Below are 22,353 nucleotides of genomic sequence, written 5' to 3'. Positions count from 1 at the left end.
TGAGAGTCAAATAAAAAAGTCAATTGATTAAATTGTTAATACTGACAATATCTGAGGCCTTCCCAACTGCTTCATACTATATCAACCGACTAATCGCAAGCACTGCAAGTATGCAAAAAATAATAATAATGGCGTCACAGAATATTGTTTCAATGTAGTATTTATACGCATGTTTCAGTTTATGTTATCCAACGCAAAAACATATTTTAGCAGCAAGTAAAAATCTTCTGTTGGGAACAAATACTTCACAGTTTTTAATGACGGGTGCAAATAACTACACAGAAATGAGATTATGAAAGCTAATTAAGCAATGTTTAGAGCAAAAGACTGAGTCGGAATAACTGATTGTGCAACATATTTTAGGGTAAGTTTGCAAAAACTTCTTTTGCAACTCGACCAGACTTGGTAATCTAAAAAATGTACTGTGTGTAAACATTAAGTTACCGTTTACTGATAACCTCCTGTGATCATGACCCTTGTTGTCAGCAATGCGGAATCTGTAACAAAATACCTGGTAGAACTTTTTACTCACGTAATACTGCTGGTGAATACTGATGTTTAATGAAAATGGATCTTAAAGCCCAAACAGGAAAATTATGCCATTTCACTATGAAGAGAACAAAATGGAGCCCTACTCTGATTCCTGGATGCATCAGGCAGACATACTTTACAGCCTGTTGCATTGAGGACAAAGTTCTCAATACTGGCAACATCTAAAATGCTTGTTCCTGGAAGGCCAAACTAAAGTTGACTAACTCCCTTGTACAGCTTTAAAAAGGCATGGGACTAGAAATGACGGGAATAAGAAGTGGCTTCACGCCACCTTCGAGGGACAGAGGCATTGGGGCTCGGCCATCTGCCCTCTACAGTTAATGGCTACACATTGACATGGCCATAAGTCTGAACTCTCCCTAATTGAGGTTGCAGCAGCTCAAGTAATTGATGGTTTTACCCTCACCGGGCATCGGGGCAGTGTCATTGTTATCCAGCTTGTTCTGCTTGGCCTCGCGAATGAGCTCGCAGGCCAGGTCGAGGAAAAGTTTCTCCACATTGTCGGACTCTTTGGCCGAGGTCTCCAGATACAGCATGCTCTGAGTCTCAGCGAAGTCTTCCGCCCTCTGTCGGAGAACCTCTCTCTTCTCTACCAAATCTATTTTATTACCTGCAAGAAACACAACATTCGTCTGTGAGTACAAGGAAGAATGTGGGTCCTCATCTCAAAGCAGGTTGTCCTTCTTCACACTTGTGGGTGTGGATGAGACAGATGGAAATGGAGGTGTACGAGTGTGCATGTGTGGGAGGGATAAAAACAAAGTGTGTTCGCTTTTTGTTCCAGATCTCTTTCCCGAGGAGGTGAAATCACATGTATGTTAACAAAGCTGGCTTTGACTTTTGCAAATCTATTCATAAACTGCTCACTCGCGCTCACATTTCACGTGGGCTCTGAAAAAACAGGCCAGTTCCAGTCAAATATAGCGCACACTATTATTCACAGTGTTCTCAAAATGCACAATGAGCCTGATGATGAAAGAGGTCCATCGGTTATCCAAATGCAAAATAAAGCTTCTTACCGACTAATATAGTCACCACCTGGTTGTTGGCATACTGCTCAATCTCCCTCAGCCACTCGGGAAGGCACCTGAAGGAGTCCTCACAGGTAATGTCATACGTAAGAATGAGGGCGTTGGCACTACGGTAATAACTCTGAGTAATGGAGCGAAATCTCTCCTGTCCAGCTGTGTCCCATATCTGCAGCTGGAAAACAAAATACTGGAAATGAGCAACATCTCATCAAAATGATTACAAAAAGTAAAAGGCATCTTTATATATATATATATATATATATATATATATATATATATATATATATAAATAAATAAATGTCTGTGTACCTTGACCTTCTCCCCTTTGATTTCCACAGTTTTAATCATGAAATCTACTCCAATAGTAGCCCCTTGTCCTGGTGGGAAAAGGCCCTGAAAGAAAAAACAGAAATATGTATAGTCCAATACTCTAACACAATTCAATAACTTCAAACTCAAAAGCTCAGACTGATACAAACCTGAGTAAAGCGCCGGACAAGACATGTCTTCCCCACTCCAGCGTTTCCTATCAGAACTATTTTGAACAGGTAGTCATAATCTTCCATGCTCATGTTAAACTGTGAAAAAAATAAAGAAACAAAGGAATGATGAGTAAAAGCATTAACATGAAATTACTGCCTTCGACCAAAGCGATCACATTTCTCTCCGGAAAAGTACTGAAGACAGACAGAGAAGACGCTGAGGAAACTACCAAACTGTTGTGCAACTGGTGTAAAGGCCAGCATGCCCAGGGGATCGCAGCTGACATCTGACCTAAATAATCCCCACGAACACAAACCAGAGCAGTTGCGTGTTAAATATGCCTTGGGTCATATCAAGAGAATGTAAGTTTCAATTCAGATCGAGCTTATTTGCACAAATACGACAACGCTGGGAAGTGTATGATGAACAGAAATGTCAATTTTCTAATTAAACCAATTGGCCATGTTCATCAAGTGTCAGTTCAATATAATGTGCATTCATGTTTTTGGTTACACCTCTCTACGCCACTGTTTATTAAATCGCATTTTGTGATCATGAATGACTCGGAACATTGAGCAGACTTTGAGAACAGCACAAACAAGATGTTCCCATTTCACACCTCTGCTGTTTTCCTCCCATTTGAACGCCGTGGGATGCGTGCACATTGTAGTTCTGCTTAGCGCAGTTTTAGGGGGGCCGTGCACCACTTTTGGGGGGATAATGGAGCCACGGAGGCTGGAAAGCAAAACATCTGCAATATGAAGCCCGATACGTGCAGCACATGGATCTCGAGTCCTCAGCGTCCACGCACGCAAAATAAAACGCACGTAAACAGGCAAAAATAATATACCGTTTTAGAATCCTCTGCAGTGCCGCACAGAGGGGGTCGGGCCTGTACGTGCGTGAAAACTACACATTTCGTTGTGAAAATTAACAAAAATAAAAACAATTCCAGAAATCAAGCTGTTGCTTGCAAGACGACGTGGTGCACTGGATGACAACCTGGATACAATAAACCATATGTGAGGGCTTTTATTCAACTGAAACCGCCTGCACATTGTTCCTTAGTGTCGCATTTCCGTCTTTGTCGTTCCATCTGGTTTTGTAGAGGAAAGTAACATTGTAGCATTTTGCACACGAGTAACTCATCTCAGCTGACGTTACATCTCTTCCTCATAATGCTTCGTTTTAGGTCTTTGAGTTGACAGCCATTAGGGCGAAGCTAGCAACAGTAGCAACAAGCAGCTACCGTGGTGTGACTCGAGCCATTTTGGCGCTGTCTGCAGATGCAGGAGAGAAATAACCGATTCGGCCCCCGAGGATATAGTCTGTAAATAGTTGTCACTTACCAAAAACACGGGGAGATCCCCGGACTGAGAACTACTTGGTATGCATAGGTCACCTCATCAAACAGGCAGAGCCGCTGCTGGGCAGGGCATAATTCCTCTGGCTGTGTATCCTCAGCAGCTCAGCAGCGGTCTGAGTGATGAGGAGGAGGAGGACTGCACTCGATGATGTCATCAGCTCACGCGCAAAGTAACTCCGTATCTACTCCAGTACTGCGCTTCAGGGCTTTTCTGTGGCGCTGTAGCGTTGTCGACTGTGATGCTTTTACTCCACTGCTTTTCATAGAGACAATACTTGTTTTATTCTATGATGTTTATAACGAAACTTCGCAGGTGCTCAGCTCATAACTTGCTCTATAACTTATTAGCTGAACCAAATAACAAAGATACACACGTTAAATACAGACAGGCAAAGGGGGTTCTGCTACAGTAACGTTACTGTTACTAACACAATACGATAACGTTAACGTCAGTGGTCCCGTCAGTTAGCTTTTACAGCAAGCATAGTTTCATATAACGATCCCTTTAAACGCATGTGGGTAAGAGTGTTGTATGTGTATTTGATAATGCCAACCAATCATAGTAATGTTACCCAAAAGTAATCTCCTCTTCGCTAAATGGAAAGTATTCTGGTGTTGGTTGCTAGGAAACAGAATAGGCGGAACTGAAGCGGCTCTCGTGTGTTGTGCCCGGACGGCTTATGTGGTTGCGCAGCATGCCCTTGACTTCCTCCAAGAGGTGATAGCCGAAAAGTAAACGCAGGCAGCTGGGAGGTCACTTGGGTATCGGAATTGAAGGTGGATTTCTTACAATGGGGTTCGTTCCAGACCTTGGGAAGTCTCTCCCTCCTCCGTCACTCGCCAACAGGAACTCGGTGTGGCTCGCAGGTGTCGGCTGGTGCACCGCGATGCTTCATAATGCCATTAACCACAGGCCACCGCTAAAAGCAGGTTAGCATGTGTGTTAGCTGTCTTTCAGACTTTATTATGTCTGCGGTGTTCCACTTTCCACTCAAGCGTATGTGACGTAACACAAACTTGTGTAAACAAACTGGTGAACGACAACAAAATATCGACCTGGTGTGTCATGAAACAGCAGTAACTTGTTATGACCCCATCATTATGGTAGCTGAAAGTGTACGGGGTTGCTCATTTTAATTTCTTCTGGTCTCATATATATTTGTATGTATGTATGTATGTATGTTTTATGGTGATCAGATTTCAGAGCTTCCTTTTTAAATATCCAAACTGTATATTCAATCAGATATACTTAACTTTATTTAATTTAATTTCCCTACCAGGAGACTTGAACGTTCTTAGTTTTAAAAAAAAGTATAATGTGCAAGCCTGAGGTTCCACATAAGCACAATCATAGCTTGTATTTGGGTTTTCACTGCAAAATGCACATTGTAGTATTGTCATGCTGTGTGCTTGAAATGCAATCACATCATCTGTCTTGCTTGCCTTTTGTAGGTGTTCACCGACAATTTCTAATGGCAACCATTGGTTGGTTCATCGGCTACCACCTTACAAAATATGAAAACTACACTTTCGCCAAACTTGATCGAGATATGAACGAGTATATCAAACTCCACCCAGAGGAATTTGCAGCAAAGGGTAAGCTAATTAATCAAATACAGCTGTCCTCAGGGTCAATGTTCCAGCATGTCTCTTGATATTTAGTTATTATACACGACTTGAACGGACATTGATGAGCCCCACCTTTTCCCCCTGTCTGTGAAGTTAAGCAAATTATATTGAACATCACTAATGGTGTTTGATGAATAATTGTGGCATGATAGTTGTCAGGTGGACTTTCATTAAACAGGGGAAACGATAGGTCAGAGGTGTTATCTTTACATTTATTGATGGAAGCATGCACTACTCTGTATGGATACATCTCATTCAGCATATTTTGTATTACCTTTTTTTCATTCCTTGGTTTGTTCTTTTGCACATTATATGTGCCACTAATATATATATATATATATATATATATATATATATATATATATTAATTACACCATCATTAACAGTAATCATATGTTGACCACAAACTTTAAAACATCTTTAGATTTTAAAATGTGGTCAATATGAGGGTATGAAGCCCCAAGCTGTATAGTTTGTGGGGCACCTTTTGTAGTATTTGGGTGGCCCATGTATGTGTGTAACCAAAGGGTTTCTCTCCGTTTCTTTTATCTCACCAGAAAAAAAGACCTTTGCCGAGATCGTCGAGCCTTTCCATCCAGTGCGCTAAGTGTTGGCTGCTGGTGAGAGAGGACAACACCTGTCGACTACCATCTGTCATAAGTGGTCTTTTTTTGTGAAAAATGTCATTCATTGTGAAAAGAGTAGTTGTGTAAATAAAATAAAAACCTTAATTCAAGAATAAGCATGATGCGTTTGTGTGTTTGAACATAAATCAGGCCTTGAACACTGGTCTCTTGTCTCATGATCATTTAATCAATCAACATTTGGACACATCTCCTCACCATAGTTTCCAAGGGATTATCTTAGTTGTGAAGAGACAGAATTGATCATTATTTACCATGCCCGTTTGTTCCATATCCATTAAGTTAGAAGCATTGGGTTACATAATGTAAACACTTCAGACATTTGACATGATCAGATGACTTTGCTACATAAAGCGCTTTTACAAACACCAGATTATATATTTTTTGCCACATATCTTACAAGCTTTCTAATATGCAACTCCAATAATGTCCATATATTTCACAGTAAGGCTCTGAGTCTTCTTGGTGAGGTCACTCATCACAGAAAACAGTCCATTGAGGTGGAAGCGGAAGAGAGTCTCAGGATCTGTGTCCAGGAGAGGCTCCAGGGTCTTGCTCAGCGCTGTGTTGCTCTTGGCCTTGTGGTCGTCCAGGAGAACCAGGCTGCTCTCCACTGTGTTTCTTATGGCCTTGAGTGTCAGATAGTTGCTATACAGGTCTCTGCAGGACTCCTCTGTAGCTTCACAGTCCCACGCCTCATCAGAGGGCACGTCTCGCAGCAGGCTCGGCAGGAGAATGGTCTGCTCCATGTCACTAACAGCTGAGCTGTATCCTCTCAGAGCCAAGAGCAGGCTGTTTTTGTTGAATTTGGCCTCGGCAGACTGCATGGTTCCAGCTGGATGTGGTCGGCTGCTCCTAGTGCGGTGGTGGCTTATAGTAGGAAGCAGTGTGCAGCGCAAAGCCCAGAGAGCAGATGCAGGGGAATTTATATGAGCACAGGTGGGTTGATCAGTGTGGTTATGTAAATGTATCACCTGATTCATTTAGGGGTGCTTTGTGGAGTCAAACTCTTATCTTTATTTGTTTTACACAACCTGCGATTTCTCCGAGGTCATAATAATGTCTGACCAATGTGTACCAGAATGTACCCTTGTCCAATCATTAACCGTGCAGACCATAATGTATGAAGGGGGTAAGCTGGGTTTGTATTCATTAATTTATGAGCTGAGGGATGACAAATTCCAACCAAATAAAAAGAACCTTACTGTTAAAACTAGGTCAGCGGTGTTTACATTTGCAGGTCATCTTGGAAGAACTCCTTGCTCTTCTGCCGTCGGTTTGCACACAATATTGCACAGGCTAAGATAACGTGGATGTTCAGTCTGTAATATAAACTTTATCATGGCCCAAATACAAGAACAAAGGGCCCAGGTGGGCCTGGGTGAAAACATTTGTTTCTAGTCTGGTTCCCCTTGAAACAATTGGATAATAGTGTTATTTCATGTGTGAGAAGAGCTCTGGGATTTTTTGCACAAATATAAATGAAAGCTGTGCAGACAGTCTGTCCCTTGGCAGACTAGTTCAGAAGAGGAGCCAGGCTCCACTCTGAACACACAATACCAGTTTGTGTCACATAAAAAGACAAAGCTAATCACTTTTTGAATGTGATTGTTGTTCTTGGGATCAATAAGGATTCAAAATATATTCCCATGCAGTGACATTCAAGAATTTTGCTCATTGAATTCAACTAATAATTTAGCTGATAAGAGTCGATAGACTCCTTTAGTTACAAACCCTGTAATATGTTCAACAATCAGGTCTTCTTAACAGAAAGCATGCTTTCCATCTCTTTGGACCATATGTTGATATAATAATACAATATATAAACTCAGCTGTAAGGCCTCAATGCAGAAGGCGCTTGAAATATGAGAGTTTTACATCCCTATATCTGTGTCCTGTAGGCTTTTTAAAGAAAGAAGAAAAGTTTTTTTTTTCTTACAAAAACATTGTATTGATTCTTAAGACAACATTGTAACCTTAATTATTGTAAAATACAGTAAAATATTACATGGCATGTCAAATATATTTACATTCAGTCACTACATCGACATTCATCCAGTTTTTAAACGAGCAACAGTGTAGTTTTCATGCAGATCTCATATGAGCAATAACACAAAACAAAGGACAAGTAAGTGTTTTAACTTACAGTGTTAACATGTAAACACCCGTATGCTGTAATTATGTCATACAAAGAGTCAGCTGTCTTCTTGTGACGGACAGTCCTGTCAATCAAGAGTCTCATACTATCGGTCCAGCTCAATAAGCTCATAATAAAGTACGTCAAAGTTATTCACCATGCTTTGCACCGTCTACTGGGACCATGATGGGAACCTGAAAGCAGATGAGCCGCCCGTTACTGACTTTCAAAACACGCACCGGTAAAATGTTTTAAAACTTCACAGAACTGAAGGGCCATCGTCCCCGAAGTGTGAGAGCACAAGCAGAGGGAAGAGGACAGATTCTCTGCCTCCCTTGGGGCGCCATAGTTCACGTCTGTGTGGGACTGCTCAATCAGTTCAGGTCCTCTTCAATCAAGCACATGCAATATTTCCTTCACACCGCCACATTCTGAAAATCCTTCAAAAACAATCTCAGTTCTCCACACAGTCCAGCTCGCTGATCACGGATTCAGTTTACGGCGGGCTTCTGCTGACCTCTAACAATGATTTCCAGAACGTTGGTAAGATCCATCATCTTGGTGAGCATGTCCATGATGTCGGGATGATCTCTGGCTCCAGCGATGAACTCCTCCAGTGTCAGCTCACCTGAAGAGAAAAGATGGAAGTGGCATCAACACATTGCTCACATAGGGGATTATTATTTTTAAATGATTACATGTTAGGATATTTACTCCTAGAGGGTTAATTGATGCCTCATATTCATGCAATATTTCACTGGGCTGGTCATGGTGACTTTACTTCTAACAACGAACACTGATAATAAATGATTAACAATCACTCAAATGTCCTGGCTTGACAATTGCATATCTCTTACCTTCACCGTGGATATCAATCTTCTCATATACAAGAGTTACAATATCTTCTGGAGGCACGTCGTAATTTCTGGTGATATCTTGAATGGCCTGATAGAAGAGTTTTCACAGTTAACTGTTACTTAAATGGACTCTCAAAGGTCTATCATTAACACAAAACCCTCTGCCTGGCTTCAAACAGCTGCTGAATGCACTTAATATGTGAGTAATATGTTAAACTAATGATAATTTAACAGTATAATGGATCTTTTAAACATTCTAGTGATTCTAAAAAGACTACTACTACAACCAATTCAATTATTTGTGTGTATTATTAGAAGGGTGAAAAAGTGAAAAGTTGACATGTAATCTGTAGGGAAATTACTATGGTGCCGTGACTGAATTACGTGATAGGCATGGTCAAATTTAGACTTGTGGTAAAAAGCCCACCTGGATTAAGTGTCATGTCTAGTTCATGGCCCATTTATGCTCTTTAAGAGTAGAGCTTCTGAGCCTTGCAACTCAGGAAACTTTGAGCTGCTCAGCTCCTTAGATATGCAACACTGCATGTATTTATATGCTGTACCTTGAATATGGTCTCCATTTCATCCTTGTCAATTTTCCCATTTCCATCTTGATCAAAGAGCTTGAAGTACCACTTTAGTTTCTGGTTAATTTCTCCTTTCAGTAACAAACTTATTGCTGCAATGTATTCCACAAAGTCCATGTAACCATCCTGCAAAGGGACACATGGAATATAAAATTAGGGGGAAGGACTTTGAATCTACCTGCTTACAAATCAACAACAAAATAGATTTACATTAGGATTTTCCAAAGAATCATTGTATCACTTGGCATTTTGCGATTTTATGCAAGGGCTATGGGGTTAATGCAATCATGATGAAACTATAGCAGATATGAACAGACACACTATTTTGTGTACGATTATGATTTGGGGCCTTTCGTCCAAAGCTTTGTGAAAAACACACAAAGTAGAGAAGATCCAGAGGCCTCTGCACCCTCTGAACAATCCCTTCAAAATGTCATGCTGTTCACGTTAAACTATTTAAAATAATGCAGGGAACCTCTTATTTTCCACTGAATAGCATACCTGATACAAGTATTACGTTGAGCATCAGGATTTCACTAAGCCACTGTCTCATCAATTGGCAAATTGTTACCAGACTGACCAGACTTTAAAGGGTGTCCAACAATCCATTTTTTCCTGAACAAGGAAGACGAGATCTGCTGCAGGTGCTTCCTTACCCCATCCATGTCAAAGGTGAAGAAGACCTGGTCCACATAGCTGCTGGCCTCCTCTGTCATACCGGTCATTTCCAGCATTGTCTTGAGCTCAAAGAGCGTTATGAGTCCCGAAGGAGACTCCTTCATGAATTTGGTGTACCAGTGGTGCATGTCCTCCTCCATGATATCATCAAGGTTTGAGTTGTAGGCGCCCATTATTCCTCCAGAGGTTTTGATTTGGACCAGAAGCCTGCAGAGAGCCAGTGTGGAGGTCGAGGCGAGAGAGGACAGGGTTCCTACAGAGCACCGACAGCACTGAGGTCGGGCAGAAATCGCATGCAACGACCACTTTAATCTTTAAGTCTACCCACAGCCAAAAGCAGGGATAATACCCTTTAATGGGATAACTACAGAAGTCCTCCTAGAACTTCAGGACATTGCATCTTAAATGACTGAAGTGGGCTTGTCTACCAATATCCAAGGAGGTGGGACTCTTATGTGTACAAAGGAAAGCTGTCAGAGAAATACAGGGTTGAGTTGAAATGAAGACTTGGAGCCATGGAGCTGTGGGGCAAAGTAGTTTCAGTTTTATATAGCCATTTAGTGAGGTATTTTCATCCCATTATTTTGCATTCTCACCTGCATAGCAACAAGTTTTAATGCATGCAAATTAATATCTAAAGGTCCACTCTCAAAGGTTGCCTCCCACCTCTGGGATTCCTCTTGGAACTAACTCATCCTCTTTACAAACATGAACAGAATAGGGGATATGTACGAGCTACTAAACACACATTCATATTACATCAAAGTTATTTATACTCAATGATTCCTATTTACATAAAAGGAGAAATATGCATATTTTTTCAAAAGCTAATCATTCAAATTATTTTATTGTGTGCTTATTTGCATTAGAGGCCTATTTTTTCTTGGGTCTTTTGTTGCCCTGCTTTTATAGATACAATGAAGAAAATGAATGTCCAAACTGAAAGGAGCCATAAGGTTATAAATCTGATGGCTCAATAATGCTTAATAATGATCTTAGGTTAGGGGTGAAAAGGCCAGACACTTAAGTAACTTACATCATTGAGGGATGCTGCAGGAGAGCGCATAACATTATTGTTCCATATGTTTGGCACGCAAGAGATTACATAGAAAGTATTTACTTTTCACTGAAGTGAAAATCCAATTAAAGTATACTATAAGCATGTTGACCTTAAGTTGTCCTGGTGCATAACCAAATTAGGACCAGTGTTAGCAAGAGCCAGGTCAGATGCACTCTACCATGCAATTATTGCATTTTTAACAGTGAAAAATATACTTTTCTGTGTGTGTGTGTGTGTGTGTGTGTGTGTGTGTGTGTGTGTGTGTGTGTGTGTGTGTGTGTGTGTGTGTGTGTGTGGTGGTGATGGGTTTTTTTTTGGGGGGGGGGGGGGGGGGGGGGGGGGGGGGGGGGGTTGTCAAAGTCTTTTGAGGGCTGGCTGGTTGTCAGTATAGTTGTTGCTGTGGTATCTTATTTAGCACGAAAAGCACAGCCATTTTGGATTTTGCAGATTTTCCTTTTACGAACATTGAGTGGCATCAATTTGAGCTTGCTCCTACTGGGTGGCGGACAATTTGCATTTTTTGGCATGACACAGGAAGCTGTTGTAACTGTAACTGTCACCTTTAATGAAATGTTCTATATAAATAAAAAGGAACTTTCCTTGCCTCACAGTTTTGCAAAGAATTTAACCATGTATTAACCCGATCCAGACTTAGTTCCCACAATCAGGTCAGAGTAACTCATCTTCATAACTCATCTTACGATATCAACATGCAGGGTGGTCGGATTTCATACCTTGTTATTTTTTTCTCTCAGTGACAAGCGAAAAAAAGGTATTATCCTTAAACAATCGTCTTTGCCACTGGCCCTAAAATAACAACATGATTAAGGTTGTCTAATCATTTCTTTAGACACAGTACATACTCATCAATATAACAGTAACTCAAGCCTTATGATGAAAATCTGCTTTATTTATTTGTGTAGAATAGATATGACCTGTGACAGACTTTGAGTCAATAGAATATATAACAACCCTGCACACACATCCAGAATGGATAAATACATATTTAACCAGCACTGGTGACCTATGCAGGACCTAGTGGCTTTGCATGACCAATCTCAGAGGATCATGGGCTCGATAAAGGATAGACAATGGTGATGTTTAAGTCAACCAGGCTATCGAAGCTCATAGGGCTTATTATAGTTAATCGGCTTGAGGCGATTACCAATTCTCAAAATAGGACTGAGGAGAGGGAACACCAGTGACAACAGGCAGCTAGTACCTATTATCCTAGAAGGTATACACAACCAGGATGCATGGTGCTGCTGCTCTGTGCCTTGGCACATGATCTCTCACTACTGCCAACAGATAAAGAGATCAAATGTTTACTTTAACAGAACAAATTTGGACACATGCAGAAATCCTGTTAAATCCTGAACACCTGCAAGCAGCTTAGTCAAGTCCTGTTCAAATCAATACATCTTGTCTTAACAGAAATGTGCAGGTTTATTCTTGTTTTTCCCATTTTAATGTTTCATAGAGCACGTGTTGAAATCTCTTGGATTCCACCGATGCACTGCTGCTGTTTACACTTGATCTTTTGACCAGCATGTGACTGTCATGCAGGACGTTTGAGAACTGCACGTGTAAACACACTGCTTCAGGAAAAGGGGACCAAGAGACAACATGCTCAGTATCTCATTCTGAATACAATACTATTCTGAATTTATGTCATACACAATAATAATTTTGAATTCTAAGTGTGCCTTTTCAGAACAGCAAATATTAGCGTAGCTGGTTCTGGTCTGAATGATAATGTATTGCTATTCAAAACCCCAAAATGGGTATTCAAATATAAATGCCAACTTTCTACTTTTTTACACCATATCTAGATATATCTTTTATTATTGAGTCCATTGTAAAAAAGATTAACTGACTCAGAAGTTATACTGTAACTGAATTACTTTCCAGCTTCACATTCATTGCACAGTTCCAGCTGTGACAAATAATGTCTGTAAAAACATACGGTATTTTCAGAAATAGGCTTTATATATGTTTATCTTACATGGTTATGTTAATCAAACCTTTACCAGGTGAGTTCTTACCATAAAAATTAAGGGAGAGAAAAAAAAAATACATGAAATTAGTTTCTCAGGTGACTCAGACGTAAGCTCTTTCTATGGAGTCTTGTACAGAGGCCAAACAGCTGAGGGGAAGCCTATAATAACCAAGTGCATGTAAAGAATGTCTGTCTGTGACCAGATACTTTGCCACAAACATTAATGATAGCTTTAATCCTATTAGAAGAGTGACATGTTGACATGATCACTGCCAGGAAACAGACTCTGAGCTCATATACTGGCACACAGCTCTGTACAAGTGGCATGTCACTAGTGTGATTAAATGCAAATCAATAGACAGAAAACAAACAAAGGAAATTATAACCAACATGTTTGACATGCACTCCTTTTTCTTTTACAAAGAGCATTACAAATACAGCAGTTATTATGGCCGTGCATAGCCTTCACTGACTAAATGATCCCTTATTTTCCTGCACAGTTCTCCGCTGTGTTTGTTGCTGTATAGGCAAATGTTTTAAGAGTCTTCCACAGTTTTGGTTTGCAAATAATGTCTGGTGGCGGGAAATAATGGCAAAGACATGCAAATATTAACACTTGTATTTCAGGCACAGGTTTTGTAAAAATGATCATGGTGAAATGGCAGTGACAGTCAGAGAATAAATATAAATAATTACTGCACCGACATGTACAGTTGCAGTTAAACAAGGCATAGTAAAAAAAGTCTCAAATACAATATGGAAAAATGTATTTCATACACTCGACAAAACGCTTATTTTTGTTGAAATCTTTCTTGGGTTTGACAGTAAATGTCTATGTTGAGTCCTGAGAGGTCATGCACTGTTGATTGATTGAATTAAGAACAATCTTAAAAGCTTATTAAACAGAACACACAATGAGGTCACCCATATGACCTCCAACCACAGTGGCTTCTCTGTGAACGTGGCCGTGTGGCTTCCTGTGGTAGAGATGCATCACAATGCAACATTTATGCAGACTCGTGGGAGAATCACACAGACGTTTGACACAAACAACCGCCCTCACTGTAGGAGTGTCTCACTTCAGTGTGAGAAAAAAAGAAGAAGCAAGATACACCAGTTTTCTTAGTGTCTTAAAAACATGTTTAGGGAAACTGGATCAACGTACATCTGCCCCGACTCATCTGCCTCCTGGTCGTTGAGGAACTGTCTAAACACGTTGAACACCATCTCCCTGCTCAGGGTTATGTTTCCCAGCTGATCCTGCTGCTCTTCAGGCATGAGAAACGTCAGCTGGTAGTCAGCGATGACCGACCCGTTCCTGTGGGGAGAGGAAAAACGTTCACACACTATCACGTAGCAGAGGTGAAACAAAGAATGTAGTTCATAAACACGCTTGTTCACCTGAAAGCATATATCTCTGCTCTGGAGAAGTATCGTCCCAGAGCAGGGGAGGATCTGTAGAGGTCAGCCAGCTGGGTGGGGCAGGAACAAACATGCAGAGGCAAACAATGAGATTAGGCCGATACTAAACTACTTTCACTGTAGAGAGCTTTCAGTAGCGGCAGCTATTAGCAGGTTTTTGTTTTGTGACGGTTGTGGAATTACTGTGTCAGTTTAGAAGTTTTTTACTTGAAAGTAATGGAAGTTACATGTATATACTATACAGTACTATGCAGCTCTCTCACTAAAAACAACAACAAATAAACTTAGAGTGTGAAATGTGACTACAGGGTTAAAGTTAAACCCAGAGTAACTCTTTGTAAAACTTTTAATGAATTGGTATTGGAAGGAAATACAGCTTTACAGCTTTTTCAAATATGTGTTGTTGCATTATCTTGTGTTATTCATCATATTCTTCTGTACATTACTTGTTACGGTATGTTTTTTTTAATGTTAAGTATATTTACATTACTTGTAATGAATGTGCTATTTACTGTAAACAAATGGCCCTACCTTACCTTAATAGCATAACTATTCACTGAGACTATTGCCATTAACTAACTGATGTATTAGCAAAATAAAGGAATAATGTTTGTCAGGGTATTTAAAAAGTTATGAAGTTATGAATACAATTAATTAATATGCACTTATTTTGCACATTATTTTAAATGCAGCTCATGACTGGTACAAACCTTTTCTTGAAGGTCAGCAGTGAGTGCTTGGCTTTCATTGGAAGAAAGGGTGAAAAGTTCTTCTGTGAAGGTCTGATTGGGCAGTCGGAAGCTCCCGTTGAAAGACCGAGGAACTTTAAACAAAGAACGGTCAAAGTTCTCATCCGCGTCCTCGTGGATTGCTGCTCAAAGAGGAAATTGGTCGAAGCATCAGCACCAGCAACATAACATAATGTTTTCATCAGCTTTGAATTGTTTTATATTTGTTCTTGCATGAACAGTTTAAAAAAAACTTACACTTTGGACATGACCGTCTAACATTTGCCCTCTACGCTTGCCTTGGTACAGCTCAAAGTATTTCAACAAACTTGGAAATTCTTACCTGACTTTTCACTTTGATTATGCATGCATTCCTTAATAAATGCAGCATCATCTCACACTCATCGTGCAACCTCACCTGAGCACACGGCCAGCGAAACCACAATCACGGCACAGATGAAGACGAGGATGAAGACGACGATCAGCCATAGTTTGACCCTGCTTTCCCTGCACACGGAGGTAATCTAAGAGCATCATGAAAATGCTTTGTCAATAGGGCCACAGCTCGTGAGGGTTCAAATCACATGAGGCATGATAACAGAAAAGTTACACCTCCTTTAATCCAGATGGAGAAGGAAAAGCTGCAGAAACACAAAATGTATTTTTATTAAGAGTCTCTATACCTCTCGAAGAGTGAATGCATTTCCCAGAGTCTTTTGAGCTTCTGTTGGATGGTCAGAGGGAACTGTCTCCCCATTACTCCTGGTAGTCTGACAAAAAGACACCACATACATGTATGTTACTTTAGTAAAAGTTGAATAAGTCATCTAGGGGGACAGTGTGTTGATTCGTTCACATCCGGGAGTGCTGACAGGAGTGACTCCAGTGCTGCTTCACACAGAAATGGAAGCTAAACTGAATACATGTGATATTATAATATCTTGAACAAACTGTAAATTTGAACAGAGGAGCACAAGCTTTGATGGAAGCTCACCAGTTCAGAAAGCAAGTTGTGTTTCTCTGTTGCATCAGGGTTCCTGCAGGCCACACCAGCCCCATTCCCTGCTGTCACCTAGGGGCAGGCAATGGCATTATGAACATTGTTGTGCAAAAGGATGAGAATATATATGATATGTGCCACTAAAGATTAGTTTAATGAGTTAGATATCTAGGAAAACAGTATATAAAAATAATACAGTACGTGCATTTTGTAATATAATATATTACTACCACTACTATTAATACTACCACCACCACTAATATTATTATCACTCTTAGAGTAATCTTAGAGTCCAGCAGGCTCAAAATGAACTATTGTTTGCCCCATTATTAACTCACCAGTTCATTACAATATGCTGCCCCATCGTTCCCATTCCTCCTGATGGCATGCATCTCCATGTTCATGCTGGTTTGCTTCCAACTCCCAGTGCCAAATAGGAGTTGTGTAATCCTGACTAAAGTCCCAACCCGGAAGTGCCTATTGGCTCTAACTTTTAATAAGGAAAGCGCACGTAAACGTCCCACGTATGGTGCAAAAAAGAGGCAATAATTACTCAAAAAAACAAGTCGCGAGTTCACATTGTTCAAAGTTATTATTTGTTCCCAGACGAGGACATTCGTATCTCCTTCTTCTGCTGCTCGTCCTTCCGCAGCCAGGTGAGCTCCTTGAAGTTTCGGTGCAGCTGACGTCGGAAGGCGTTTACAAAGTGAAGAAACGGGGCGGGAGGAAACTTTAACAGTTACAGGACGACATGACACATATCCGACATGCAAAGGAATGTAGGGGCCGCACTATGATAACCAGCCTGTCACTTTTAAAACACGGTATGAACGAAAGATAAGGGGAAGTGCGAGTAAACACTAGTTCGTCCCCAACCTGTGTGTATTTAATATACACCCCGTGAACAACCTCCAGGTAAAGGCTTCGAGTAGTTATGATTATTTACTTAACCAAATTAGCTGACGTATGATGGGTCAAAATGCCTGTTGGAGAATGTTGTCCTGCTGTTGCCCATTTGTCAAATGCAAGTCCTCTCATGTCTTTGATGAATTATTTTGATTACATTAGGGTAATTACATCGGCCTATACAGAACCCGTCCATACTTGTCAGTTCAATTAAACAGGAAAGTCGTATACCGTTTACAATAAGGGATATGTTTATGCTGCACCTGCACTCGCTCGCTGCTACATATAAAACAGTTTTTAAAAAGGTCTTGTTTTTCTTCTCTCTTTTTTTACATGAGATACACATCCCAGTTAAATTGCACATTTTGGGTAAAATACAAAATTGCAGGGTACCATAGGGACAGAGACACAATTTACCCTCATTGCAATTGCTGCAATACTAAATGGTCACCAGTAGAGGTCGAGAAAGTTTTTTTTTTTTTACCTGCTTTTCACACTAAATGCTAAAAGTACACTCAGGAACAGCCAGGCACATGTTGTCGTAAAAAGAGCAGAACATAGATATATCAAAGTAATTACTGTCATTGCTTTAAAATAATTTGATGTATTTAATGTTCTCCTGCTTCACAGTGACACACGGTTGGTTCTTTTGATTAGATCATGCACTGCTCAGGTTAAAATTGGGCAGAGCCTATGGTGGAAAATGATGTACCTCCAAGTACTAAAAAGAATGATCATGGTGTAATTTGTCCTACCTTAACAGATGGAATAGAGCGGTTAATCAAGCACAGTTTCAAACTACCAGTTTGTGCACGCAGACACAACCCTGGGAAGAGGGCTTCTGGGAAAGTCATTTAAATGCCCTGTGGGCCATGTTCTGTGGGTGTGCACAGGCTTTCAAATCTCTGATTTGACAGCGCCATCACTTGTCATCAGCAAATGTAATCTACATTTTTGGACCTCATCTGACTGAAAACTGTCTAGTTAGTGTCTCAGGAGATGATACTCAGCATTAACTGGCTGGCCCACCAGGATCATTTAGTATCATAATGATTCTTACGACCCAACAAATCGTTGACCATACAAATGTAATGTCAAAGTTTTTCTGAGGAAGCTGTTTATTGTCTTAACATTTCTGTGCATAATTGCTGAGAATCCGAGCCACTCCACATGTGATTTAGATATTTTGCAGAGTACAACATAAAAACAAACAAACAGAGAATTAGACCGACATCAAACGAGAACTAGATAAGCAAAGTACATTACTTCAACCTAAAGTGATAGGGATTTGATATGAGCATCAGCATTCCCATCGATGTAAGAACATTGTATATATCTGCTAAATATATGAAGTCTAATAATATTTTGCATACCCAGCATTCAGTATGTCCAAAGTCCTGTGTAAATGACATACTTCTGACTTTGAATTGCACCCTTAATAATGTCTTTAAAACAGGAGTCTGGCTATGCAGACTTGATAAAATGACACATTTCCTGATAATGGATACAGTATTAACTTTGAGGCTTATGTCCATGTGCAGAAAACAGCTGCTTCTCATAACTCTCCAGTGTTTATAGACCTGTTCTGTAGACGGCCAGGAGAGGGCGACAGAGGGACTAAAAAGAGCAGGTACCAAGAAATTGAAAACGGATGGACTTTTTCTGAGGAATATTTAAAGAGTTCTCGTAATCAAAGCACTGAATAACTTATTCAGTAAAAATATATGTAAATATATATATATATATATATTCTTAAAGTATACATTCACAGTTCACACCATGTCATTTCCTCCTTGGTGCTCCTCCAGAGGCATCTCCTTCTTCCCCTTTGTCTTAACATTGCCCTCTATCGGCTTGGCAGGGCAAGGCGCTGAAGGCTGCTGTTCCAAGTTCTGGGCTTGTTCTGCTTCCTGCTCCACCCCCGGATTTCCCCTGTGGTCTGGGTCACATTCAGCTACCCCATCCTCTGTTTGGTCACAGTCCCTGTCCTTCTCCTCAGCTGCTTTCAGACTTGCCGATTGTCCATATTCGAAAACCTGGTCCGTGTCCCCATTTTCTTTTGTACTGTACAGTTCACACGGGGACAGAGCACTGCTGAAAGCTCCTGCCTCCTCTCCAGCAGACCTCCTGTGCTGTCTTGTGGGCGGGCGCCTTTTGAATGATAGCCGCGCACGAGTCTGTGGGGAAAATATGGGTCAGAACCACAAGGGAATTCAAGAAAATTTAAACAATTTAAATGAATAAAAAAATCAAATCAAGGCAACTTAGATAAGACAGGTAAAATTATGCAGTGTCAATTATTTCGTGCCATCAAAATATTTCATGCTCCAAGTCTGAGCATATGCGTGCGAGCACTGCACAAAATGCTACCTTGGGACTCTAACTAGGCTAATGGGATTACGTCTTCAATCCCCCTTGCAGCGGCACTCTTGCAGTGCAGGGGCATCTTGCTCCAGCTTATCCAAGGCCTGCTTAAATAGAAGATGCAGAACGCCTGCTGAGAAACACGTCAACGGGGACGGAAACCATGTGTCCGGTCGTGACGTCACAGCTCAGTCGACGAAAAGCATGAGAAACATGTCTGGAGCCTCAATGTGACAGTAGCTCATGTTTGTCATTTAGTGACTCAGAACGTTTGCACAAACCCATGCAAACATGAGAAGCACACCAGTGCCGACTACTAAACAATGCTTACAAATGACTTGTAAGCAGAAAAAAAAATGAAATACCAAGAGCTAGGGTCTTCTTCAACGTGATATTTACAGTAATACCACACAACTAGTCCAACTGCAATATAAGAAGATAGTAACAAATAGTTCAGATCTATTTGTTCCGTTTGACAAGCCAATGTGCAGCTTTGCGTGTGTCCATATGCTTACCTTGTTGATGCTCAGCAGCGGGGCGCCGTCAGGAGGGCTGTCGAAGCCGACGGCCTCCTCTTCTTCACTGGACAGATGTGAGGGCCGCAGGGTGGGGCTCAGGGGGCTCTGCGGGCTGCAGGGTGTGGTCGGGGACAACGGGGCTGGCTGGAGTTTCACCTCAGGACTCTTGTTGTGTGAAGGCAGCAGAGCAGTGGGCGACAGGGCGAGATTGGCCTGCAGTGGGAAAGGAAGATCCTGAAGCCTGGGTATTATAATCTGAATACACAAACAATAGCTTTCATTAAATGTCTTTAAACAGCAGTTTGGAAAAAGAACACAGCTCTTTGAAAATTCGCCTGCTAGAAGCACGACCTAAAATTCCACTTGACGTGTCTCAAACAACAGCTGTCACATTCAGTCTAAGAACTAAAGAACATCAGATCTAAAGTTAGTGTCCAAACCTCTGTTCAAGTTTAGAGCAGTATATCCTACCTGCACTGGGGAGAAGAGGAAGAGGGAGAAGCGGCAGCCCTTTTGTCCCATGGCTGCCCACCGTGTGAATCGCTAACTAAAGGAACGATGGTGGCGGGTTTGTACGAGGCTGGGTGGCCCGTGATCCCATTAGCTCATTAATCTGAGCCGATTGTGGCATCAGGGACAAGCCCTTCCTGTTTTCCCCTTCAGCATGCTCACAGCTCAGGCACCGGTGCCAACTGGACAGTGGATGGCAGTAATGACACACACTGCTGACTACTCCTGCCTATCTGCTACATCATGTGATAACACATCTTTGGTGAAGCCAGCATTGGTTTTGTTTCCCATTTCCCCTCACGAAATATCTACATGTTAAATGATGCATCTACCTGGAGTTTCTCAATGATGGAGGAGTTCTTCATCTTGATTTTAAAGGGATTTGGTGAGACGATGGGTTTCTGCAAGAGAACACAGTCAGACCAGAATGAATGAAAAGACAAACACACAAAATCATCACTACCCCTATTAAACCATGGGAAGCTGACATATTTTGTGATACTTCCACTTTGTTAAAAATGTGCACTGTCATTGAAGAGTATACTGGGCCATACAAGCAAGTGTGAATATGGAAAATGCAATGCAAGAATAGGTTTGTGTGATTTGTATGGTCAAGTCAATATTGTTTTTCCACTGGAGGAAAAACAGCAGCACCACTTTCCCAATGTTTGATCAGAAGAAGAAAAAATAGATAAATTGTCCATTGGGCAACAGTAGTCTGTCGACTGTGTTGAAATTGTGAGTTTGCGATGCAATTGTAAAGTAAATAAATCCAAGCCGACTTTCTTTGTATATCAAGAAGACACATTAGTAGCACATGGGTCAGTGAAGTAAGAAAATAACTTACATCTGATTCATTATCATCATTTTGGTTCTGCAACTTTAGGGAACATGTATGTCTTCTTCGAAATGGCAACTATAAACAAAAAGGCGGAGGAATAGTAAATCAAATTTGTAATCACAAGCAGTCCATATGCATTCACCAACTACTCAATTGAACCTTTAGGGCAGCTAAACATACTTCTTTAAAAAAAATGTTTTTGCATGGATGCTGTAACATATAAAATATGAATAAAGAACCTCGTCATTTGAAGTCGGCATTGGTAGAATGTGACCTTTGAACCTTCCAGCCAGCTCAGCCACAGAGGGCTTGGATGGAGAATCCTATTGGAAAAGAAAGACATTCAATCAAACATTTTGACATATTTAAAAATAAGGTACTACCTCCTGTGAGTCAAGAGTAAAGTGTAAAACTTTCAAAAAAATGCCTGTTTTAATGAATGTTAGGAATATTTGCATGACATGCCTTTGCCCTGTAAGGTGAGGCACAACAACCCCTTTTTGGGTACCATTACGTAATTCTGAAAAATGCAACAACAAAAAAGGACAGGGTGTTTGAGACAGGAGTTGCTCAGTGACTGATAATACAGAGTTAACATTATTTTTATTAAATATAAATACGGTGTAGACATATTGCATATATAAGTCCAACGCTCTCTTTCAGGATTGGCCTTGCAAGATTCAGGGCTGATTTTAAAACAGAAGATGACGCATCAAGACATTTTTTCAACCCATGAAATGTCGATTTGGATAACTTTGGTAAGAAATGTAAATATTAACTCCTTAAAGTACAGCCATAAAAAAACATGTTTAAGTGTGCAGAGCCTCTTTGAGCATGTCATGTGCTGAGAGCTATGTTGCAGCTGAACAATAAGATGTTCGAAGACAAAGAACAAGTCTCACTTCCTTCTTCTATGCAGAGGAAAAACGCAGAGAGCGTGAACATGCGAACTCCATCAGAGTGCTGGGTTCAATGCTGTCCTTGGAGGAACTCATCTCTTCTCTGGCTACAGAGTGTTTTTCTGTGGGTTTGGACTTTGGA

General features: G+C 40.8%; 6 protein-coding genes across 6 annotated transcripts; 1 reads left to right on the top strand and 5 right to left on the bottom strand.

Moving 5' to 3' along the window:
* Positions 1 to 792: 792 nt before the first annotated feature.
* On the bottom strand, positions 793 to 3,537 carry rab30 (RAB30, member RAS oncogene family). The gene is made up of 5 exons (XM_079224428.1): positions 3,416 to 3,537; positions 2,063 to 2,161; positions 1,893 to 1,976; positions 1,572 to 1,755; positions 793 to 1,162 (listed from the first exon to the last, which is right to left on the bottom strand). Exons 2-5 carry the CDS (start codon positions 2,153 to 2,155, stop codon positions 912 to 914), a joined length of 612 nt encoding a protein of 203 aa, XP_079080554.1. The 5' UTR covers positions 2,156 to 2,161; positions 3,416 to 3,537; the 3' UTR covers positions 793 to 911.
* Positions 3,538 to 4,147: 610 nt separating this feature from the next.
* On the top strand, positions 4,148 to 5,804 carry ndufc2 (NADH:ubiquinone oxidoreductase subunit C2). The gene is made up of 3 exons (XM_079225109.1): positions 4,148 to 4,362; positions 4,885 to 5,028; positions 5,619 to 5,804. The coding sequence occupies exons 1-3, from the start codon at positions 4,224 to 4,226 to the stop codon at positions 5,666 to 5,668; spliced, it is 333 nt and encodes a 110-aa protein (XP_079081235.1). The 5' UTR covers positions 4,148 to 4,223; the 3' UTR covers positions 5,669 to 5,804.
* A 308-nt stretch (positions 5,805 to 6,112) lies between these two features.
* thrsp (thyroid hormone responsive) lies at positions 6,113 to 6,532 on the bottom strand (the record flags this gene model as incomplete). Its single annotated transcript, XM_079225120.1, has 1 exon — positions 6,113 to 6,532. The coding sequence occupies one exon, from the start codon at positions 6,530 to 6,532 to the stop codon at positions 6,113 to 6,115; it is 420 nt and encodes a 139-aa protein (XP_079081246.1).
* A 1,801-nt stretch (positions 6,533 to 8,333) lies between these two features.
* On the bottom strand, positions 8,334 to 10,137 carry guca1c (guanylate cyclase activator 1C; the record flags this gene model as incomplete). Its single annotated transcript, XM_079225074.1, has 4 exons — positions 8,334 to 8,470; positions 8,700 to 8,787; positions 9,263 to 9,412; positions 9,943 to 10,137. 4 exons carry the CDS (start codon positions 10,135 to 10,137, stop codon positions 8,334 to 8,336), a joined length of 570 nt encoding a protein of 189 aa, XP_079081200.1.
* A 1,931-nt stretch (positions 10,138 to 12,068) lies between these two features.
* On the bottom strand, positions 12,069 to 16,638 carry c15h3orf52 (chromosome 15 C3orf52 homolog). Its single transcript, XM_079224646.1, has 7 exons — positions 16,512 to 16,638; positions 16,168 to 16,245; positions 15,857 to 15,943; positions 15,592 to 15,697; positions 15,156 to 15,316; positions 14,425 to 14,495; positions 12,069 to 14,341 (listed from the first exon to the last, which is right to left on the bottom strand). Exons 1-7 carry the CDS (start codon positions 16,575 to 16,577, stop codon positions 14,146 to 14,148), a joined length of 765 nt encoding a protein of 254 aa, XP_079080772.1. The 5' UTR covers positions 16,578 to 16,638; the 3' UTR covers positions 12,069 to 14,145.
* Positions 16,639 to 18,191: 1,553 nt separating this feature from the next.
* Positions 18,192 to 21,334, bottom strand: LOC306742183 (capZ-interacting protein). Its single transcript, XM_079224525.1, has 4 exons — positions 21,319 to 21,334; positions 20,804 to 20,872; positions 19,959 to 20,174; positions 18,192 to 19,256 (listed from the first exon to the last, which is right to left on the bottom strand). The coding sequence occupies exons 2-4, from the start codon at positions 20,834 to 20,836 to the stop codon at positions 18,852 to 18,854; spliced, it is 654 nt and encodes a 217-aa protein (XP_079080651.1). The 5' UTR covers positions 20,837 to 20,872; positions 21,319 to 21,334; the 3' UTR covers positions 18,192 to 18,851.
* Positions 21,335 to 22,353: the final 1,019 nt, after the last annotated feature.

The sequence above is a fragment of the Taurulus bubalis genome (genome assembly GCF_910589615.1).
Source record: "Taurulus bubalis genome assembly, chromosome: 10".
NCBI classification, from domain to species: domain Eukaryota; kingdom Metazoa; phylum Chordata; class Actinopteri; order Perciformes; family Cottidae; genus Taurulus; species Taurulus bubalis.
This window is presented reverse-complemented; position numbering and strand designations above follow the sequence as displayed.